General features: G+C 36.6%; 1 protein-coding gene across 3 annotated transcripts in view; it reads right to left on the bottom strand.

Annotated features, from left to right (window-relative positions):
* Positions 1-18,170, bottom strand: part of ANO6 (anoctamin 6) — a 185,252-nt gene that overhangs the window by 67,980 nt on the left and 99,102 nt on the right. For all 3 annotated transcript variants that reach the window (XM_012748410.2, XM_012748487.3, XM_012748617.3), the window contains one exon: positions 13,187-13,318. In XM_012748410.2, the coding sequence (XP_012603864.1) occupies positions 13,187-13,318 (132 nt within the window). The remainder of the gene's footprint in view (positions 1-13,186; positions 13,319-18,170) is intronic.

Here is an 18,170-nt window from a genome sequence, read left to right as displayed (position 1 = left end):
GGTCTTGCCAACCAGACCACCCACTCCAGACTCTGAGTTGAATGCTAGCAATGCGAAGACGCCATGCTAAGCAGAACCCATGCTGGGGTGGTTGGGAGTGAATGCCAGTTCCAGAGACAGCAGAGGCAGAGATTATGGCACAAGCATTTTTTTTTTTTTTTGCTTTTTTAAAATTTATTTTTTGATACATATTATACTTTCAGAGGTCAGAATAAAACAAAATAAAAAAAATCTAGTTTGAGATTTGTTGTGCCCATCCTTCTGTTTCTTTCTGACCTTAATAAGTAATCATTTCAGTCTTTTACTATTTTCTAGTGTTTCTTAATGCATATACAAACATATGTATATATTTTTTTAAATTAAAAAAAATTTATGTATTTTATTTCAGAATAGTATAGGTGTACAAATGCTTTGCTTACATAAATTGCCTTTGCACCGCCCAAGTCAGAGCTACAAGTGTGCCCATACTCCAGACAGCAAGTACAGCACCCAATAGGTACCTATCCTCCTTCTCCCCTTTCCACCTGCCTGACACCCTGCGAATGTTACTTCCACATGTGCACATAAGTGTCGATCAATCAGTACCAATTTAATGGTGAGTACACGTAGTGCTTGTTTTCCTAGAGGCAGAAGCTTTTGATGACCCCTCCTGGTCAGTGGTGCCGGCAGCAGCCCGGCCCCCAGGGTAGCAACCATGCTGTTTTCTGCCAGACTGGCCCTGCAGCAGGATTTGGGGTATAGCTTCTGACTGCTTGGGCTCCAAGCTTATTTGTCCAACTCTTCAGCAGACTATGAACACCTCAAACATTTCCCATTCTTAAGAATATTAAATCCTTCCACGGCCCTGCCTGCTGTTCAATCACCACTTCCACTCCCAGAGATGTGTGTCTTTTAACCTTGATATCATTAGCACTTAGAACAGCCTATCACAGAGTAAGCGTGCAATGAATGTCTGATGAATGAATAAATTGAGTGGATGGTGGATTGATGTCTGCCTGTTATGCAGAAATAGACTGTGGAGTACAAATTACTGCAGTGTAATAACCAGGCTCACTTGTCCTGAGCCACCCCTACCCCTAATTTTTCCATGAACTTTCTCTTATGGGTATTACAGAATGCAGTGGAGGAGGACAGATGCAGTTCAATTCTCAAGTGCACTAGCACCAAATAGATAACACCAAATAGCAACATCCAGAGCAGAGTGGTTCCTAGATGCTTCAGAGTTTGAATTATTAGATGACAAAAGGGGTAAGGTGCAGAAAGCCCAGATTGAACCAGTCCCACAGGAGGGCAGTTCTGTCATTACACATACCAAACGCAAACTACTCCTGTCTTATTGTATCAGCTACATCATCCATGAATGGATCACGGAGAACAGTACGAGTCACACATGGTTCCTTCCCTTTGGAATTTCTAACTTGAGGCTGCAACTCCCCATCATCTCTCAGATTCTCTCCTCTCAGAGGGCTCTACCAAACAGCCCCTTTCACTCTTGCAGTTTTGGCTCTCCTCTTATTCTGGTCATAGAGGTTAGATTCACAGAGACAAAACTCAAACCCTGGCACTGCCATTTACTAGCTCTGCAACATAGGGCAAACAAACTCCATAAGCATCTGTGGCTTCATCTCAAAACCTGGGGAAGAAATAGCTTCATCTTGGGGTTGTTTTAAGGATTAAATGTGATCGTGAGTGTAAAGTACTCACCATGATGCCTGGCATAGAATAAGCCCTGCAGATACGTTAGCCATTGTCATTATCCTCTTTCTCTGCCTTACAACATGCTCAACTTCCCTTATTCCTTAAAAAAAGAGAAAAAGAAAAAAAAACCCTCTCTCTCCTGCAGGCCTTAGAGGCTCAGCTCTCCTTTTTAATACCAAACATCTGACAAAATGGGCAACTCCAACCCACTCTGCCTCCACGGTATACACCCAACAACTCCTCAATCCCTCCGGCGTGACACCACTAGACACCATTCTACCGGAACTCTAGAAACCTGACCCTACTGCCGAGACACCCAGCCCTCTCCTTCTTTACTCTTCCATACACTTGGCCACCCTGGTCCTGGACTACCTTCTTTGATATCTGCTGGATATCCTCTCTGAAGGGTATGAACACATCTTTATCTCTTTTCTCTTTTGCCCCATTTATGCACGTAATAAGGGAGGTTGCCGATGAGAGTGTACAGCACATGTGAATATCACAGATGCAGAAAACATCAGAAATCCTTCTCTTCCATCTCATTTTCGGGGCTTGATAATATTCTCTCAGAGAGATGCACAGTGACTTATTTAACGAATCTCAAACAGTTGGATATTGAGGTGGTTTCTAATTTTTCACTATTATGAAAAATTTTTGTGCATTCATTATTATTTCCTCAGGATAAAGTGCTAAAAGTAAAATTGTTAAATCAAAGAATACATTAAATTCTTTAATAGGTATTGCTGTACTGCCCTCTAGAAAGCTGGTACTAATTGGTACTATTTTAGTTCATATCCAGTTCTTTACAAAGAACTCTTAGATATTTACCTGATTTCTCTCAGGATAATTGGTAGACCATGGAGTTGGTTTATAACGCCATCTATTTTACCACCAACTATAAATACTTAAACAGCTGAATCAAGGATAGGACATTTTTATTCACTTAAACATTTTAATATATCACCTTGGCATTACTTTAATAAGACAGTTCTTGTTATTTTTCTTTGGCATGGCAATTCACAAAGAACCACAGGAATATTTTAAAAATTGATCAAACCAGTTTTCTTGGTTTGTCAGGTAGCTAACATAAATTAGCATATGTGCTATATTTGTCAAACGGGTACATATCAGGAAAAGATTGCTTACTTAAGAAAAGGTTGTTTAAGTCTCTTTAACATGAAATCATCTCTTCATCATAGAATTTACACTTGGATAAGTAACAGTGTTCTTGACATTTAAAAAATTAGGGTAGACTTCTATGTTAAAAATAGAAGATAGTTAAACTGCATGTTTGCTTACATAGCCATTGCTCAATAAATATCTGAGGCTATACAATTTTTAACTAAAATTTTTTTATGTGCCTGTTGGGAAACCTTATATATAAGAACCTAAACCTAGACTATAGTCTATGATCTGTATTTGGCAGTACAAAATGATTAAACTAAACTCACTGGCTCTTAAAAAACAAAGCCTAGGCATAAATTAAATTGTGCTGTAAATTCCTATATTTCTAGGATGACACATTTCATCTGCACTGCGACCAGATCTCTTTTTTACCCACTAGAATTCTAGTAAACCCAAAGTGGCTGTAATCACTGAGGACTCACATGCATCACAAAAAGATGTATGTGATTCTATTACTCCTGGGGGAGAATGATACAGGGGGTTTGAAGTGAGAAAGGACAAGAGCACCTACCATACTCCAGAAACTGGGATTTTATTCATACCTCTTTTGAGAGGGTAATAAAGCCGTAACAGAAATAAAGAATAAAGCAATAGAAATCACAAAGGACAGATTGGTTTAATTAAGGAAGTCTTCTGTCCCTAAGCACCTTAGATTACATGTTACACATCTCATTTGGCTTAATAAAGTCATTGTTATGAAAGACTTACTTGTGAATTATACAATAATACTGATTGTAAACACCAAAATTATCTAACATTTTCTTTATGTGACCCAGCCTTTTCAGTATAAAAAGCAGAGATTATAATATCTAAGAAGTAAAATTACTGAATATACTGTGATGATAAAGTACAAATCAGTTGGGATTAAGGAAACATACGAACAGATTGATTTCAAATATTCTTATAGCTTTGTTAGGTAAAGGACTGATGGTGCCGTCATGGTATTTTCAACTTGCCAATCCCTTTTAAGCTTACAAAGATACATGAGGAACAAGTCAAAGGGACTTAATTTGTGAAAAGATTTACTAATTACTCTAATAAGTGCTATTTATTAGTTATATTTCATGTGTTCCAGAAGGTTTGGTAAGCAGAATAAATTATTTAATCAGGACTTAATTTGAATTCACATGTTTGCAATAAAACACTTAATGTTAGCGGACCAATCTGATGAGGAATTTGCTCAAGTGGGTAATGTATGTTCACTAGCAGACAGAAAACAGATGAGCATTTTAAATGATAAACACAAAATGGAAGTGAATACTTAGCTGAAGTTCACTTCCAAATATACCTTTTAAATTAACATTTTAAAGTATAATTACAAAGAAATAAATACTTATTGTGGGTAACTTAGCAAACAGAAATTTTCAAGAAAAAATAAATTGCCCATAACTCGCTGCCGAGGTAACAACTGCAAATATTTTAGTAGAGTGCTTTCCAAACTTATCAGCTTATAGGAACAAGTTGGAGAGTTTATTTAAAATGTAGATTCGTGGGCCCCCTCCCAAACAGTTTAAGAAATACTATTTTCTAGGACACACTTTCCCGTGCACATGTGCATGCACATCCTGTACAGCTACACCCAAGCAGCTATTGTTTTGTGATTATTTATCCCCTTCAAGCCTGTTTAATATGAGAATTTGGTATAGTGGATTTTTGCCAACACTGTACTGTTATACAGATGACTGTTTAAAAAGGTGAGACACAGGTGACTGCTGGTACCAGGGCTAATGATATCCTCTTCATTCAAACCTAAGGCCAGACCTCAGGGGGTGCACTCAGAAAAAGGGTTTTCTCTTCTTCCCATCTTTGTGAACACATTGCTAAGGCCCTCAGTGAGATGAAATAGAATAATCAGCTTTTACTTTTCAGGGTTTCATTGACCTTTTGTTTTGTCTATTTTTAAGGTTTGAGCCCAAGGACATTTCCCGTGTTAGAAATAAGCAGCAAGATTTGGATTTATTGCTCTTGTGCTGAGTACTTAAAAATCAAACATGCTTATACCAGCAACACCTTTTGTGGCTGTAAATTTGAAACTACTGGTTCTAATTTTATCTTTTTACCTGCAATCTTAGTATAAGCAAGTAGAGCGTTAAGGAAAAAGATAAATACATAAAGAAGACCTCCCTGCTTTAGTCTAAAATATTAAAGGAGTTGAAGATAGACCTGATTTCACTCTCTAAAACAAAAGACAGAACATACTTCCCAAGAGTTTTCTGGCAAGGTGAAACCACCCAACACTGGTTGCCATAACTCTTACAAATCTATCCTAACATGAGATTAAGTTTCCAACTCATGGACTATCTATGGCAAATATGTCATTCCCAAGGAACTTTTTACACTGTTCTGATTCCTCATAATCCTGCTACCTTCTGCCATCCCTTTATTTCTTCAATTTGGAGACAGTAAACCAATTTTTAGTCTAATGCAGTCATTCCTTCCCCCTTCTGAGGCTTTATGGGATAAATTTCTCTCCAGAAGACACTCCTATCAGAACACTTTCTTTTGAACATCCAGTTTTGTTTTTATGGCGTTGAAACATTAAATCATGTTACTGATAATATTCTCTTATTTTCTTTGGCAACTAGGAGGTTAAAAGGCAAATTTGCAGCTGATCTCTAACTTCTGAACAAGACATGATGGTTTATTATAAATCATTTTACTACTCTGACACATGGCTTCATTTTATTTTTCTGGTCTTTCTGTTTTTTTCACACTGATTTATTCATTAATTACTTTTGTTCTTGCATATTTCTGTAAATGACCTCAAATGTTTTTCCCATTTCTTCCTATTATTTCATTTAAATTGACAAGTAAAAATTATATTTTTTTATCATGTAGATGTTTTAAAATATGCAAGCATTGTAGAAGCCTAAATCCAGCTGATTAACACAATGCATTACCTTATACACTTATTTTTTTTTTTTTTTTGGTGAGAACACTTAAAATCTTCTTTGTAGCAATTTCCAAGAGTACATTATTAACTATAGTCACTATGTTGTACAATAGTTCTCTTGAACTTATCCCTATCTAATTGAAATATTGTATCCTTTGACCAACAGCTCCCCATACCTAACCCCTAGAAATCACCATTCTATTATATACTTCTATGAGTTCAACTTTCTTACACTCCACATACAAGCATCAAATAATAAATCTTAAATCCAGTCATGCCTGGCTTAACGATGGGGATGTGTTCTGAGAAATGGGTCGTAAGGTGATTTTGTCATGTGTGAATACCATAGAGTATACTTATACAAACCTAGGTGGTCTAGCCCTGCGGGTCCCCAAACCCCAGGCCTCAGCTGGTCCCAGTTCCTGGCCTGTTAGGAACTGGGCTGTGATCATCGTCTGAGCTCCATCACGTCCACACTCCCTCCCAACCCTGTCCGTGGAAAAACTGTCTTCCATGAAACTTAGGAGCTGCGCATTGCACAGCAGGAGGTGAGCGACAGGTGAGGAAGCCAAGCCTCATCTGTATTTATAGCCGCTCCCCACGGCTTGCATCATTGCCTGAGCTCCGTGCCACCCCCACCCACCCCCACACATATCGTGCAAAAATCGTCTTCCATGAAACATATCCCTGGTGCCAAAAAGGTTGGGGACCACTGGTCTATGCTACTATACACCTAGGCTACATGGTGTAGCCTATTGCTCCTAGGCTACAAACCTGTATAGTATGTTACTGTGCTGAATATTACAGAAAATTGTAACACACCGGTTAAGTATTTGTGTATCTAAACATAGAAAAGGTACAGTAAAAGAACCATATAAAGATAAAAAAAAATACATCTGTATATGGCACTTAGCATAAATGCAGCCTGCAGGCCTGGAAGCTGTCTGGGAGAATTTGTGAGTAAACAGTGAGTGAATGTGAAGTATTACCGTGCACTACTGTACACTTATAAACATTGTACACTTAGCTTAAAACACCCACACATTGCATAGCTCTACAAAAATATCTTCTTTCTTTATATCCTTACTTGAAGTTTTTTTATTTTTATTATTTTTTTTTAACTTTTTAAACATTTTTGTTAAAAACTAAGACATAAACACATTAGCTTAGGCCTAACACAGAGTCAGGATCATAAATATTACTGGCTTCCACCTCCACATCTTATCCCACTGGATACTGCCTTCAGGGGCAATAGCACACATGAAGCTGTCACTGCCTATGACAACAATGCCTTCTTCTGGAATACCTCCTGAAGAACCTGCCCAGGCTGTTTTATAGTAAATGTTTTTTATTAAGTAGAAGGAGTATGCTTTAAAATAATCGTTAGTATAGTATAATAAATACATAAACTAGTAAGTCATTTAAATTACCATTATCAAGTTTTATGTGCTGTCTATACCTGTATGTGCTATATCTTTATATGACTGGCAGCACCAGCATCACCACAAACATGTAACTAATGCATTGCGCTATGCTGTTAAAACGGCTACAACATCACAAGGCAATAGAAATTTTTCAGCTCCTTTGCAATCTTATGGGACCACTGTCAAATAATGTGGAGTATTGTTGGCTAAAATGTCATTGGGCAACTTATAATTGTAAACTATTTAATGCAGTATTAGCATAAATATGTAGACAGCTAATAACTATAAAAATTATACACTGCATGTTAAAGCCAATAGTGAATGGTTTTTGTTATCTATACTGTCAGTTACCATCTTATTAGCTGCAAATAATTAAATACTTCAATGTACATAAGACTTCATGAGGAATCAAGCCATGTGATCACCTCAATATAAAAAAAGAAAGCATTTGGTAAAGTTTAAAACCCAGTTACTGTAAAAATGTTTAGCAATTTAGGACTAAAAGGTAACTCCTTTAACTTTTTAAAAGAAATCTACCAAAAATTTATAGCAAGTGTAATATTTAATGGTGAAATTTTAGAAACATTCCCATTAAAATGAGGAACAATATACTGGTGACTACTGTGGGTTACTGGTTTTTATTTAAGAGGTCTCAGCCATTGCACTTAGAATATGGTCTCCATTTGAGAAAACTTAAAAGCAGCATTGGAAACTGTTAAAACTAAAAAGACCTTTTCCAGTTTCCTAGATAGAACTTATAAAAATCAATGAGATTCTTCTTTTATACACAATAAATCACAAACTGCAATTTAAAATACTTCTGACAATAGCAGAAGCATTTTAAAATAACTGAGAACAGTTGATAAAAAATGCAAAAGATCTTCACAGACATAACACATTGAATATCCCTTATCCAAAATGCTTGGGACCAGAAGTGTTTCCAATTCGGATTGTTTCAGAAATTGGAATATATGCCTTATGCTTACTGGTTGACCATTCCACACCTACAAATCCAAACTGTTCCAATGAGCATTTCCTTTGAGAGTCAAGTTGGAGCTTGAAAAGTTTCAGATTTTGGAGCATCTCAGATATTAGATTTTTAGATTTGGGATGTTCACTCAAGCTATATCATAAAACTTTATTAAAGGATAGAAGATCTCAATAAATGAAGTGATATACTAAACCAAAACTTTTTGATGAACTTTTAAACGTTTCTGGAGATATCAACTAGATTCTAAGCAAACAGGTTCTGGTCTCATGCTGACTCCTCCGAACCCATGGATAATAGTATTAAAAGTTTATATAACCAATTAGTTGTCTCACAGTATTTGAAAGTTTGAATAAAATTATATTATAATTATGTAAGTTAAGTTTGATCATTAATCTTTTTAAAGTCCCTTATTCTACAGTCTCCACTGGCAAGATCCTTCTGCCACATACTAAAGAATTCTTAAAGTCAAACACGAAATACACATTTATACTTCTATATATACACTTTTCACCAACTTCAAGAACATAAGTTTTCCATCATCTTTTAGGAATGGGGCTGGGCATGGTGGCTCATGCTTGTAATCTTAGCACTCTGGGAGGCCGAAGCGGGAGGATTGCTCAAGGTCAAGAGTTCAAAACCAGTCTGAGCAAGAGCGAGACCCTGTCTCTACCAACAAAATAGAAAGAAATTAATTGTCCAACTAAAAATATATAGAAAAAATTAGCTGGGCATGGTGGCGCATGCCTGTAGTCCCAGCTACTTGGGAGGTTGAGGCAGGAGGATCACCTGAGCCCAGGAGTTTGAGGTTGCTGTGAGCTAGGATGATGCCATGACACTCTAGCCTGGGCAACAGAGTGAGACTCTGTCTATAAATAAATAAATAAATGGAATAAAAAATTCTTTAAAAAGTCAACAAATAAACAAATAAACCAATAAAACATATTCGAGATTACTTACACTGTTTCTGAGCTATCTAACCCCCCCTACCCTCTTTACCACTTGAGTTATACCCATTACTTGGTCATGAACACATCTGTCTGAAGGGAGGCAAGCATAAGACAAAATAAAAGTCAAAAGATCAATTTTGCCAACTGTTAGTAGTTCTAGCAAAAAGAAGTAGGAAGAAAGAAGCGATTACTAACAAAACTGCAAGAGAGGAGTTGAAGAAATACATGAGAATTGTTTTATGTAAAAAAATCTTTGCTCTTTATAATAAGGATCAAACTGTTTAGATGTAGTTAATAACGTATTGTGCCAGACACTGGCGGCTGCCTACTGAACAGCCATTCTCCTCTTCTTTACCACTAAGAAAAGCTTGATTGTTTTTCAGGAATTGGGTGATTCAAGAGATGAAAGACCATACTTGATCAGTCTAGGCTAATGATGTAGTTCCATCCATCTTGCCAGTAGTTAATTTAGGAACAGATTTGTGATAGACAATGAATTGTGACCAAAGTCAGCTAAGGACCCTTCTAGAGGAGCTTTCCTCTCTCTTAAGAAAGAGCCAAGAAAAGGGGCATTTCCTCTTTCTGCCTTTGGCTACCTGGAGTTGCAGCAGCCATCTCCAAACCTGGAAAGCCAATTTATGAGAGCCAACATACTGAGGATGGTAGGGCTGAAGGATGAAATGACCTTCTCATTAAGCTAATAAATTACCTAACTCAGAAATGGCTCTATCTCCACACTATTTCTTAAATCAGAAAATAATTTCCTTTTAGCATTTAAGCCATTTTGAGTTTGCTTTTCCTGTTATTTGCAACAGAAAACATTCAAACTGATTCTGTGCCAAGTCCAGCACAGGGTGAAAGAGTACTCATTATTGAAACAGTTTATAATCATCCCCATGTACAACCTAAATGTATGTGGTTTATGCTTTTTAAAAAAGGAAAGTGTGAAGTTTCTAAAGTGTTTTCACTAATATAAGGGGACAAAGCAACATGCTATTTGGAGATCTGGCTAGAAAAGTGTTTTCTCTTTTGCTCAAGGGATGATACAGCCATTTTAACTGTCTGTTTTTGGTGTTGGTGGCCCTGTCACTTCTACCTTTCTCCAGCCCTAAAAAAGGGTTTAACAGCACTTTTCAGATAAACTCTGGCAAAGTCAACCTTGGTTGCTTTAAAAAGTCAATATGATTTACACATAAATGTTTTCTTTCAAAGAAAATAGGATTTTGAAATTGCCTTTCCTCTGAATTGTCCTAAATCCTCAATAAGGCCTGACAAAGAGTATGAGAGAATTCACGATATTTTTACAATTAATAAAAATGTGATTCCAAAGCTGAGCTTTGCATTTTGGTGGAATATAAATTAAGTAATATGTACAAATGCAGACTGAAACACTTCAGGGCACAGCTTATAAAAACCAACGCCCAGGTATATCAATCCATAAATTCAAAGTTTGCCGAAATTAATGATGATTTTTTTCTCTTGATTTATGAAAGTTACCCTGGGACCTATGATTCTGTCTAAAGCAAATGCAGAAATTATTAATAATGTAAGCAGCTCTCGGGCCCCTTCACCACAGCAGCAAAGCTCTTATCTAAAACCAGAACTGTTTCCTGTATGCTTTAATGGATTAGATCTGTTTAACTTACTTTATATAGTACTCAATCCAGGTTTATTGGCATATGGATACTTAATGAATATTTGATGATGGTGACTATGACTGCAAACAATATATCTTAGTGTCCACAAAAAATGATAAAGTACTCCAAGCTATTTTACCCTAGTGATAAAACCGTATAACAAAGTCATACCTTTTCATATCAGGGCATTGTTTTTGGAAAACCCCATATTAAAAAGGAAGATGCATGAATGAACATTTTACTATATGTGCTAAAAATTTATGTATTATCTACCTATGATACTTTACTTAATCTTAACCATAATTCTATGGACTACGTACTGGGATCCCATTTTCTTAAATCTAAGAAGCTACTGATTATATGGGGAGGGGGCAATATTTTATGTACAAATAAGAAAAAACTCAACCAATGAAATTATGATGCACCATTTTTAAGGTGCAACTTGATTTCAGGGATGTCGCATGTAAGAAAAAATACACTTCAAAACATACAAAATTGAAGAGAAAATTTGCACAGCCAGTGAGCAGCTATGGCAAAGACGAGTCAGCTGTTCACCATGGAGTATTGTGAGCCCCTTCCATAGTGTGGAGTTCCTGCTGAGAAACGGCTTCCCAGCCAGAAACTATACTTTCCACCTAAGTTCTGACCAATGGCAGGTGAGGATAACTGATATAGTTACTTTCAGGCTGAAGTAGTAAAGCAGCAGCAAGAACACTTTCTTTATCCTCTCTCTTATCCTATCTGTTGTTTATGGTGCTCAGGATGACCCTGGAAACCACCTGTCAAACATGGCAGAACCTTTTTTTTTCTTCCTTTTATTTCATCATATTATGGGGGTACAAATACTGTTAGGGTTACAAATATTGCCCCTGCCCCCCTTCCCTCCCCCTATGTGGCAGAGATTCAAGCATGTCCAATCCCCCCCGGGGTGTGTGTGTGTGTGTGTGCACCGCACACATTATGTAAGTACACACCCCTCTCCTCCTCCCCCCTCCCGCCTGCACACCACCCGATAAAAAGTTTTTTTCTTTTTTGTTTGTTTGGGTTTTTTTTACATTTTGGTTACATTGTATATCTTTGCCTCTCCCTAAGAAGGGTTAAAGTTATCTACGGCCACACTACCCTGAACGCGCCCGATCTCGTCAGCCTGGGATTCTTAATGACTGTGAGGAACAGAGGCCCAGCCCCAAACCATGGGCCAAACAGGAATACCACATTTGACTTTGACATAAGCAATAAACATGCTTTTATTGTGTTAGGCCACTGCCATCTGGGGACTTGTTTGTTACATCTAGAATTACTCCAATACAGTGGTAGGATTAGAATTTGAAGATCAAGTTCCAAAGCCTGGGTTCATTCTGGTACAGCATACAAATATAAAACTCCAAACTTAACCCCTTCCAAAATACATAAATAAAACAGTACTGACTGCTTCATTTATAAAAAGGTTTCACAACGTGGTCTGAACTAATGGGCAGAAATCAATAGATTTAAGATTGGTATATTTCAGGGAGACAGTGCAGAGGGGGACAATTAAAGTTGTGAGTTTGTGACAGCACATATGGGGGGGGGGAGAAAGAATGAGGAATGATTTCCAAAGTGGGAAAAAGTGACATACATATGCACTCTTTTTTCGTTGTGTTTTAGTTTACTGCAGTTTGTATACAGATAAAAAAAAGTTCCAGGCAGTTGTTATAACCCTGCCCTACTCTTTCAGTATCTTGAGATAAAGATTTCCCTGTCACCTAAAAGACTCTTAAGCAAAGGAAAAGGAGGAAAGAGCAGCTGCACAGGCAATGGATGGGAGGGAAAAAAGGGAGGTGACAGAAAAAATGAGAAGTCAAGAACACAGGTTCCAGATTCAAGACCAGAGACTGAACCATGATTCCAATACTCGCTAGATGAGAGTCCATGACTTTGGGCAATCAGTCATCTAGCCTGAGGCTCAAGTCTATCATCCATAAAATGGTGTGATTATAGAATCTACCTCCTGTTACAAGAATTAGATGAGAAAATGTATGCAAAATGCATAGTGAGCACACATGGAATGCTAGTTGTTATTATACTTGTCATTATTAATCATTAGCTTCCTTTCCCACCTAGTTGAAAATAACCAGGAGTGCCTTTAATGTAAGTCTTTTCTGCACAACAGAAAGTCCAATTCCTTGAAAGAAAATCTGCTTTCAGCTGTGAGACCAAATGAGGTTAAGAGCCTGAGGAAGTTTTGTTTCAAATTAAAAAAAATTTTTGCTAACATGCCTTGAGGGAACATGAGCAGAAAAAATATTAAAGTATGTTTGATATGATATTCGACATGAATTTCACTTTATTACTTACATAAAAATATCACTTTTTTCATTTTACAATCTTATAAAGAATAAAAAGAAAGGAAAATAGCACAAAAAACTTACCCTTTGTTTTTCATTTGTACCCTTTTTATTGGTCTCTTTTTTTTTACTTTCATCTTCATACACTAGAACAAAGTCAATTCTTCGCTGGCCATCATTAAAAAAGAGGGAGTCAGATTTTCCATTAAATTCTTCCTGTGTGGATTAGAAAAACAAACTGTAATATGACTTTTTTAAAAAAGGGCTGGTTTCTAAGTGTTTACTTTCTAGCTTTAATAGGTTCATTGATATGTTCACCATGTAAGAGAAATACATCCATTACTAGTTACTTGACCAAGCAGTCACAGTAACTATGACCTCTTGGTGAAAGGAAGTCTTTGAATTGAGCAGTTCCATATTATTCTATAAATTCATGGGAATGTATCAGTATTATGTATATAACACAATCATCCCAGAATTATTCTCATTTAAAACAGCAAAGGGGTGTCAAGTTTGAAAATGAATGCAGTAAACAGAACTGCCTATCCTCAGAATTAAAGTTTATTTAACAAGCAGAAAAATCTAAGACAAAGCACTATTGAGGGAAATGTCTTATCTTCTAACCTTTTCATCATTTTTCATGACTTCTCTTTGGACTTCACCACTCTATAGGAGGTATCATGTGATAACCTTAAACAAACAAATGCCAGAAGATATTTCCATATGCACAAAAACCACACTAGCTGTTGTTTGTCTCCAAATCTACAAACAAATGTCCATCAACCCTAGCAAACAAGAAAAAAAACAAACAAAACAACAACAACAACAAAAAAAACCTTTTAAAAACCAGCAACATAACAACTAATACCATAGAAATACAAAATATCATCTGTGAATACTATAAAAATCTATATGCACGACAAATTCCTAGAAACACACAACTTCCCAAGGCTCAATCAGAAGAAGCAGAACTCCTGAACAGACCAATTACAAGCAACAAAATTGAAGCAGCAATAAAAAAATCTTCCAACAAAAAATAGTCCTGGATGAGATGGTTTCGCAGCCAAATTTTATTAGACCTACAAAAAGAATGGGTACCCATTCTGCAGTAATTATTTTATAACACCAAGAAAGAAGGAATCCTCCCCAGCTCATTCTGTGAAGCCAGTATCACCTTGATACCAAAGCCAGGAAAGGATACAACAAGAAAAGAAAACTATAGACCAATATCTTTTATGAATATAGATGCAAAAATCCTCAATAAAATCCTAGCAAGCAAATTCCATAGTACATCAAAAAAATAATCCACCATGACCAAGTGGGTTTCATCTTTGGGATGCAAGGATGGTTCAGCATATGTAAATCCATAAATGTGATTCACCACATAAACAGAAGCAAAAACAAAGATCATACGATCATCTCAATAGATATAGGAAAAGCACTCAACAAAATTCAGCACCCTTTTATGATAAAAACTCAACAAAACAGGCATAAATGGATCATACCTCAAAATTATAAAAACCATATACAACAAACCGATAGCGAACATTATACTGAATAGGGAAAAGTTGAAAGCATTCCCACTCAGAACTGGAACAAGACAAGGATGCTCACTGTCACTACTTCTATTCAACAGAGTACTGGAAGTCCTAGCTGGAGCAATCAGGCAAGAGAAGGAAATTAAGGTTATCAAAATGAGGAAACAGCAGGTCAAACTATTGCTCTTTACTGATGATATGACCTTATATCTAGAAAACCCCAAAAATTCCACCAAGAGGCTTCTGGAATTGATAAATAAATTCAGGAAAGTCTCAGGTTACAAAATCAATGTACACAAATCAGTAGCATTCCTATATACCAACAACAGTCAAGCTGAGACTCAAATCAAAGACTAAATTTCATAATAGTTACAAAGAAAATAAAATACCTAAGAATATGTTTAACCAAGCTGGTAAAAGATCTCTATAACGAGGACTACAAATCACTGAGGAAGGAAATTGCAGATGATGTGAACAAATGGAAAGACATATTATGCTCATGAATTGGCAGAATCAACATTGTTGACGTCCATATTACCCAAAGTGATTTAAAGATGCAATGCAATCCCCATCAAAATAACAACATCATTTTTGTCAGATCTAGAAAAAATAATTCTATGCTTTGTTTGGAACCAGAAAAGAGTCTGAATAGCCAGAGCAACCTTAAGCAAAAGGAACAAATCTGGAGGCATCACTTTACCTGACTTTAAGCTATACTACAAGGCTATAGTAACCAAAACAGCATGGTATTACCACAAAAATACAGGTACACACCAACAGAAAAGAACAGAAAAGAACAGAGAACCCAGATATAAGACCATCCACATACTGCCATCTGATCTTTAACAAAGTGGACCACAATACACACTAGGGAGAAGAATCCCTACTCAATAAATGATGCTGGGAAAATTGGATAACCACATGTGGAAGATTGAAACAGGATTCATCTCTCTCACCACTCAAGAAATGAATTCATGATACATAACAGACTTAAATCTAAGACATGAAATCATAAGCATTCTAGCAGAAAATGTTGGAAAAAATATTCTAAATATCAACCTAGGCAAAGAATCTATGAAGAAGACCCCAGAGGCAATCACAGCAACAACAAAAACAAATGGGACTTGATTAATTTAGAAAGCTTCCGAACAGTCAGGGAAACAATCAACAGAACTGACAACTTATAGAATGGGAGAAAATATTCCCATGCTGTACATCTGATAAAGGGCTAATAACGAGAATCTACAAAGAGCTCAAGCAAATCAGCAAGAAAAAAAAAATCAAACAATTCCATTAAAAAGTAGGCAAAAGTCACAAATAAAAGCTTTTCAAAAGCAGATAAATGGCCAATAAACATATGAAAAAATGTTCAACATCACTAATTATCAGAGAAATGCAAATCAAAACACGATGAGATATCACCTAACCCCAGTGAGAATGGTTTTTATCAAAAAGACCCCAAACAATAGATGCTGGTGTAGATGCGGAGAGAACGGAACACTTACACACTGTTGGTAGGACTGCAAACTAGTGCAACCTCTATGGAAAATAGTATGGAAATTCCTCAAAGAACTAAAAGTAGACCTACCATTTGATCCAGCAATCCCACTACTAGGTATTTACTCAAAGGAAAAGAAGTCATTTTTATCAAAAAGACACCTGCACTGGAATGTTTATTGTAGCACAATTCACAATTGTGGAAGATGTGGAATCAACCCAAGTGCCCATCAATTGATGAGTGGATTGATACAATGTGGTGTGATACACACACACACACACACACACACACACACACACACACACACGCACCATGGAGTACTAATTAGCCATAAAAAATTAATTAATACCTTTTGCAACAATCCAGATGGAACTGGAGACTATCCTCCTAAGTGAAGTATCACAAGAATGGAAAAACAAACACCACATGCACTCACTGTTAAATTGGAACTAACCGATCAGAACTCATGTGCACAGATGGAAGTAAAACTCAATGGAAATCATGCAGGTGCGAGGGTGTAGGAGGGAATGGGTCTCTGGCCTGTTAGGGACTGGGCTGCTCCACTGCACCACACCCACCCCACCCCACCCCCATCCATGGAAAAACTGTCTTCCTAGGAAGGGGGTGGGTGCGCATAGCAGGAGGGTAAGCAGCGGGGAGGGAAGATTCGTCTGTATTTACAGCTGCTCCCCACTCCTGTTCTCCATTGATCCCATCATGGTCTGAGCTCCACCTCCTCCCACCACTGTTCATAGAAAAATTGTCTTCCATAAAACCAGTCCCTGGTGCCAAAAACGGCTGGGGACCACAGCAATGGAGGAATGGTGGCCAGAAGATATAATTAACTCCTATAACTGCAGTAAAAAAAGACAACCTAATTTTAAGAAATGGTAAAGACTCAACAGACACTTCAAAAAGGAATATATAGGAATGCCAGTACACTGCTGAGAAAAAATGGCTAACATGTTTTAAGCAAATCAGAAACAAGCAAATTGAATCCACAGTAAAATACATTAAACACACACACACATGAAAATGGCTAAAATTATTTTTCTGAAAAACTGATAACATGAATGTTAATAACAATTCTCATCTACTGCTTGTGAGTTTCCCAGGAATTTGAATCAATCAACATAACATCATATTAATAGATTAAAACGAAAATCAATTTCATCATCCCAAAAGATGCTGAAAAAATACTTGACAAAATTCAGAGCACACTTACAATAAACTCGGCAAATGATAACAATAAGAAAAGTTTCTCATCTTGAAAGTAGGCATGTATCAAAAACCTACATTAAACATAACACTTACTGATTAAAAACAGGATTCTTCACTCCTAATATTATATAAACAAGGCAAGGCAGCTTCTTGCTACTTCAACACCTTGCTGGAGGTTATAGCCAGTAGAATAAGGTAATAAAAAGAACTATGCATCATTTCAAAATATTATGCTAACTGAAAGAAGCCAGACATAAAAGAGGGTATTCTAGAAAATAAGAATATACATTAGAGAAAGTAGATCAATGGTTGCCTGGGTCTTAGAGATGAGGAAAGAGGGGAAAGATTGAATGGCATGGGGTATAATGGAACTTTTTATGTTATGGAGATGATCTGAATTTTGATTGTGGTAGTTGTCCACAGATGTATATGGACTTTTTATAAAACATCAAAAAGACATTCAAAGTAGGTACATTTTTGGATGTATCTCAATAAAGTTGATTGTGTAACATACAAAAAAAAAACAAAAAAAAAAACCCCACCCAGCAACAATGACAAAATAAATAAGCCTTTAATTTAGGCTCATTTAGGGCTTAAAGGCTTTATGGCTTAAAAACAAAGAAATAATAGCAGAACACAGGCCTAATGCAGTTTAAAACAATCCTTATTACCGTATGGATTTGGATAGAATTGATCTAATTTACACTGAGGAAAGATTTGGGTTTGTGTTCTCACATAGCTCGTTAATTTTGTTATTGTTGTTTAAGAATCAGATTGCTTTTTAAGTAATAATATTTTTAAAGTTTTCAAT

This window comes from Microcebus murinus, chromosome 10 (assembly GCF_040939455.1).
Source record: "Microcebus murinus isolate Inina chromosome 10, M.murinus_Inina_mat1.0, whole genome shotgun sequence".
NCBI classification, from domain to species: Eukaryota; Metazoa; Chordata; class Mammalia; order Primates; family Cheirogaleidae; genus Microcebus; species Microcebus murinus.
The sequence above is the reverse complement of the archived record's forward strand: the minus strand, read 5'-3'. Positions and strand labels throughout refer to the sequence as shown.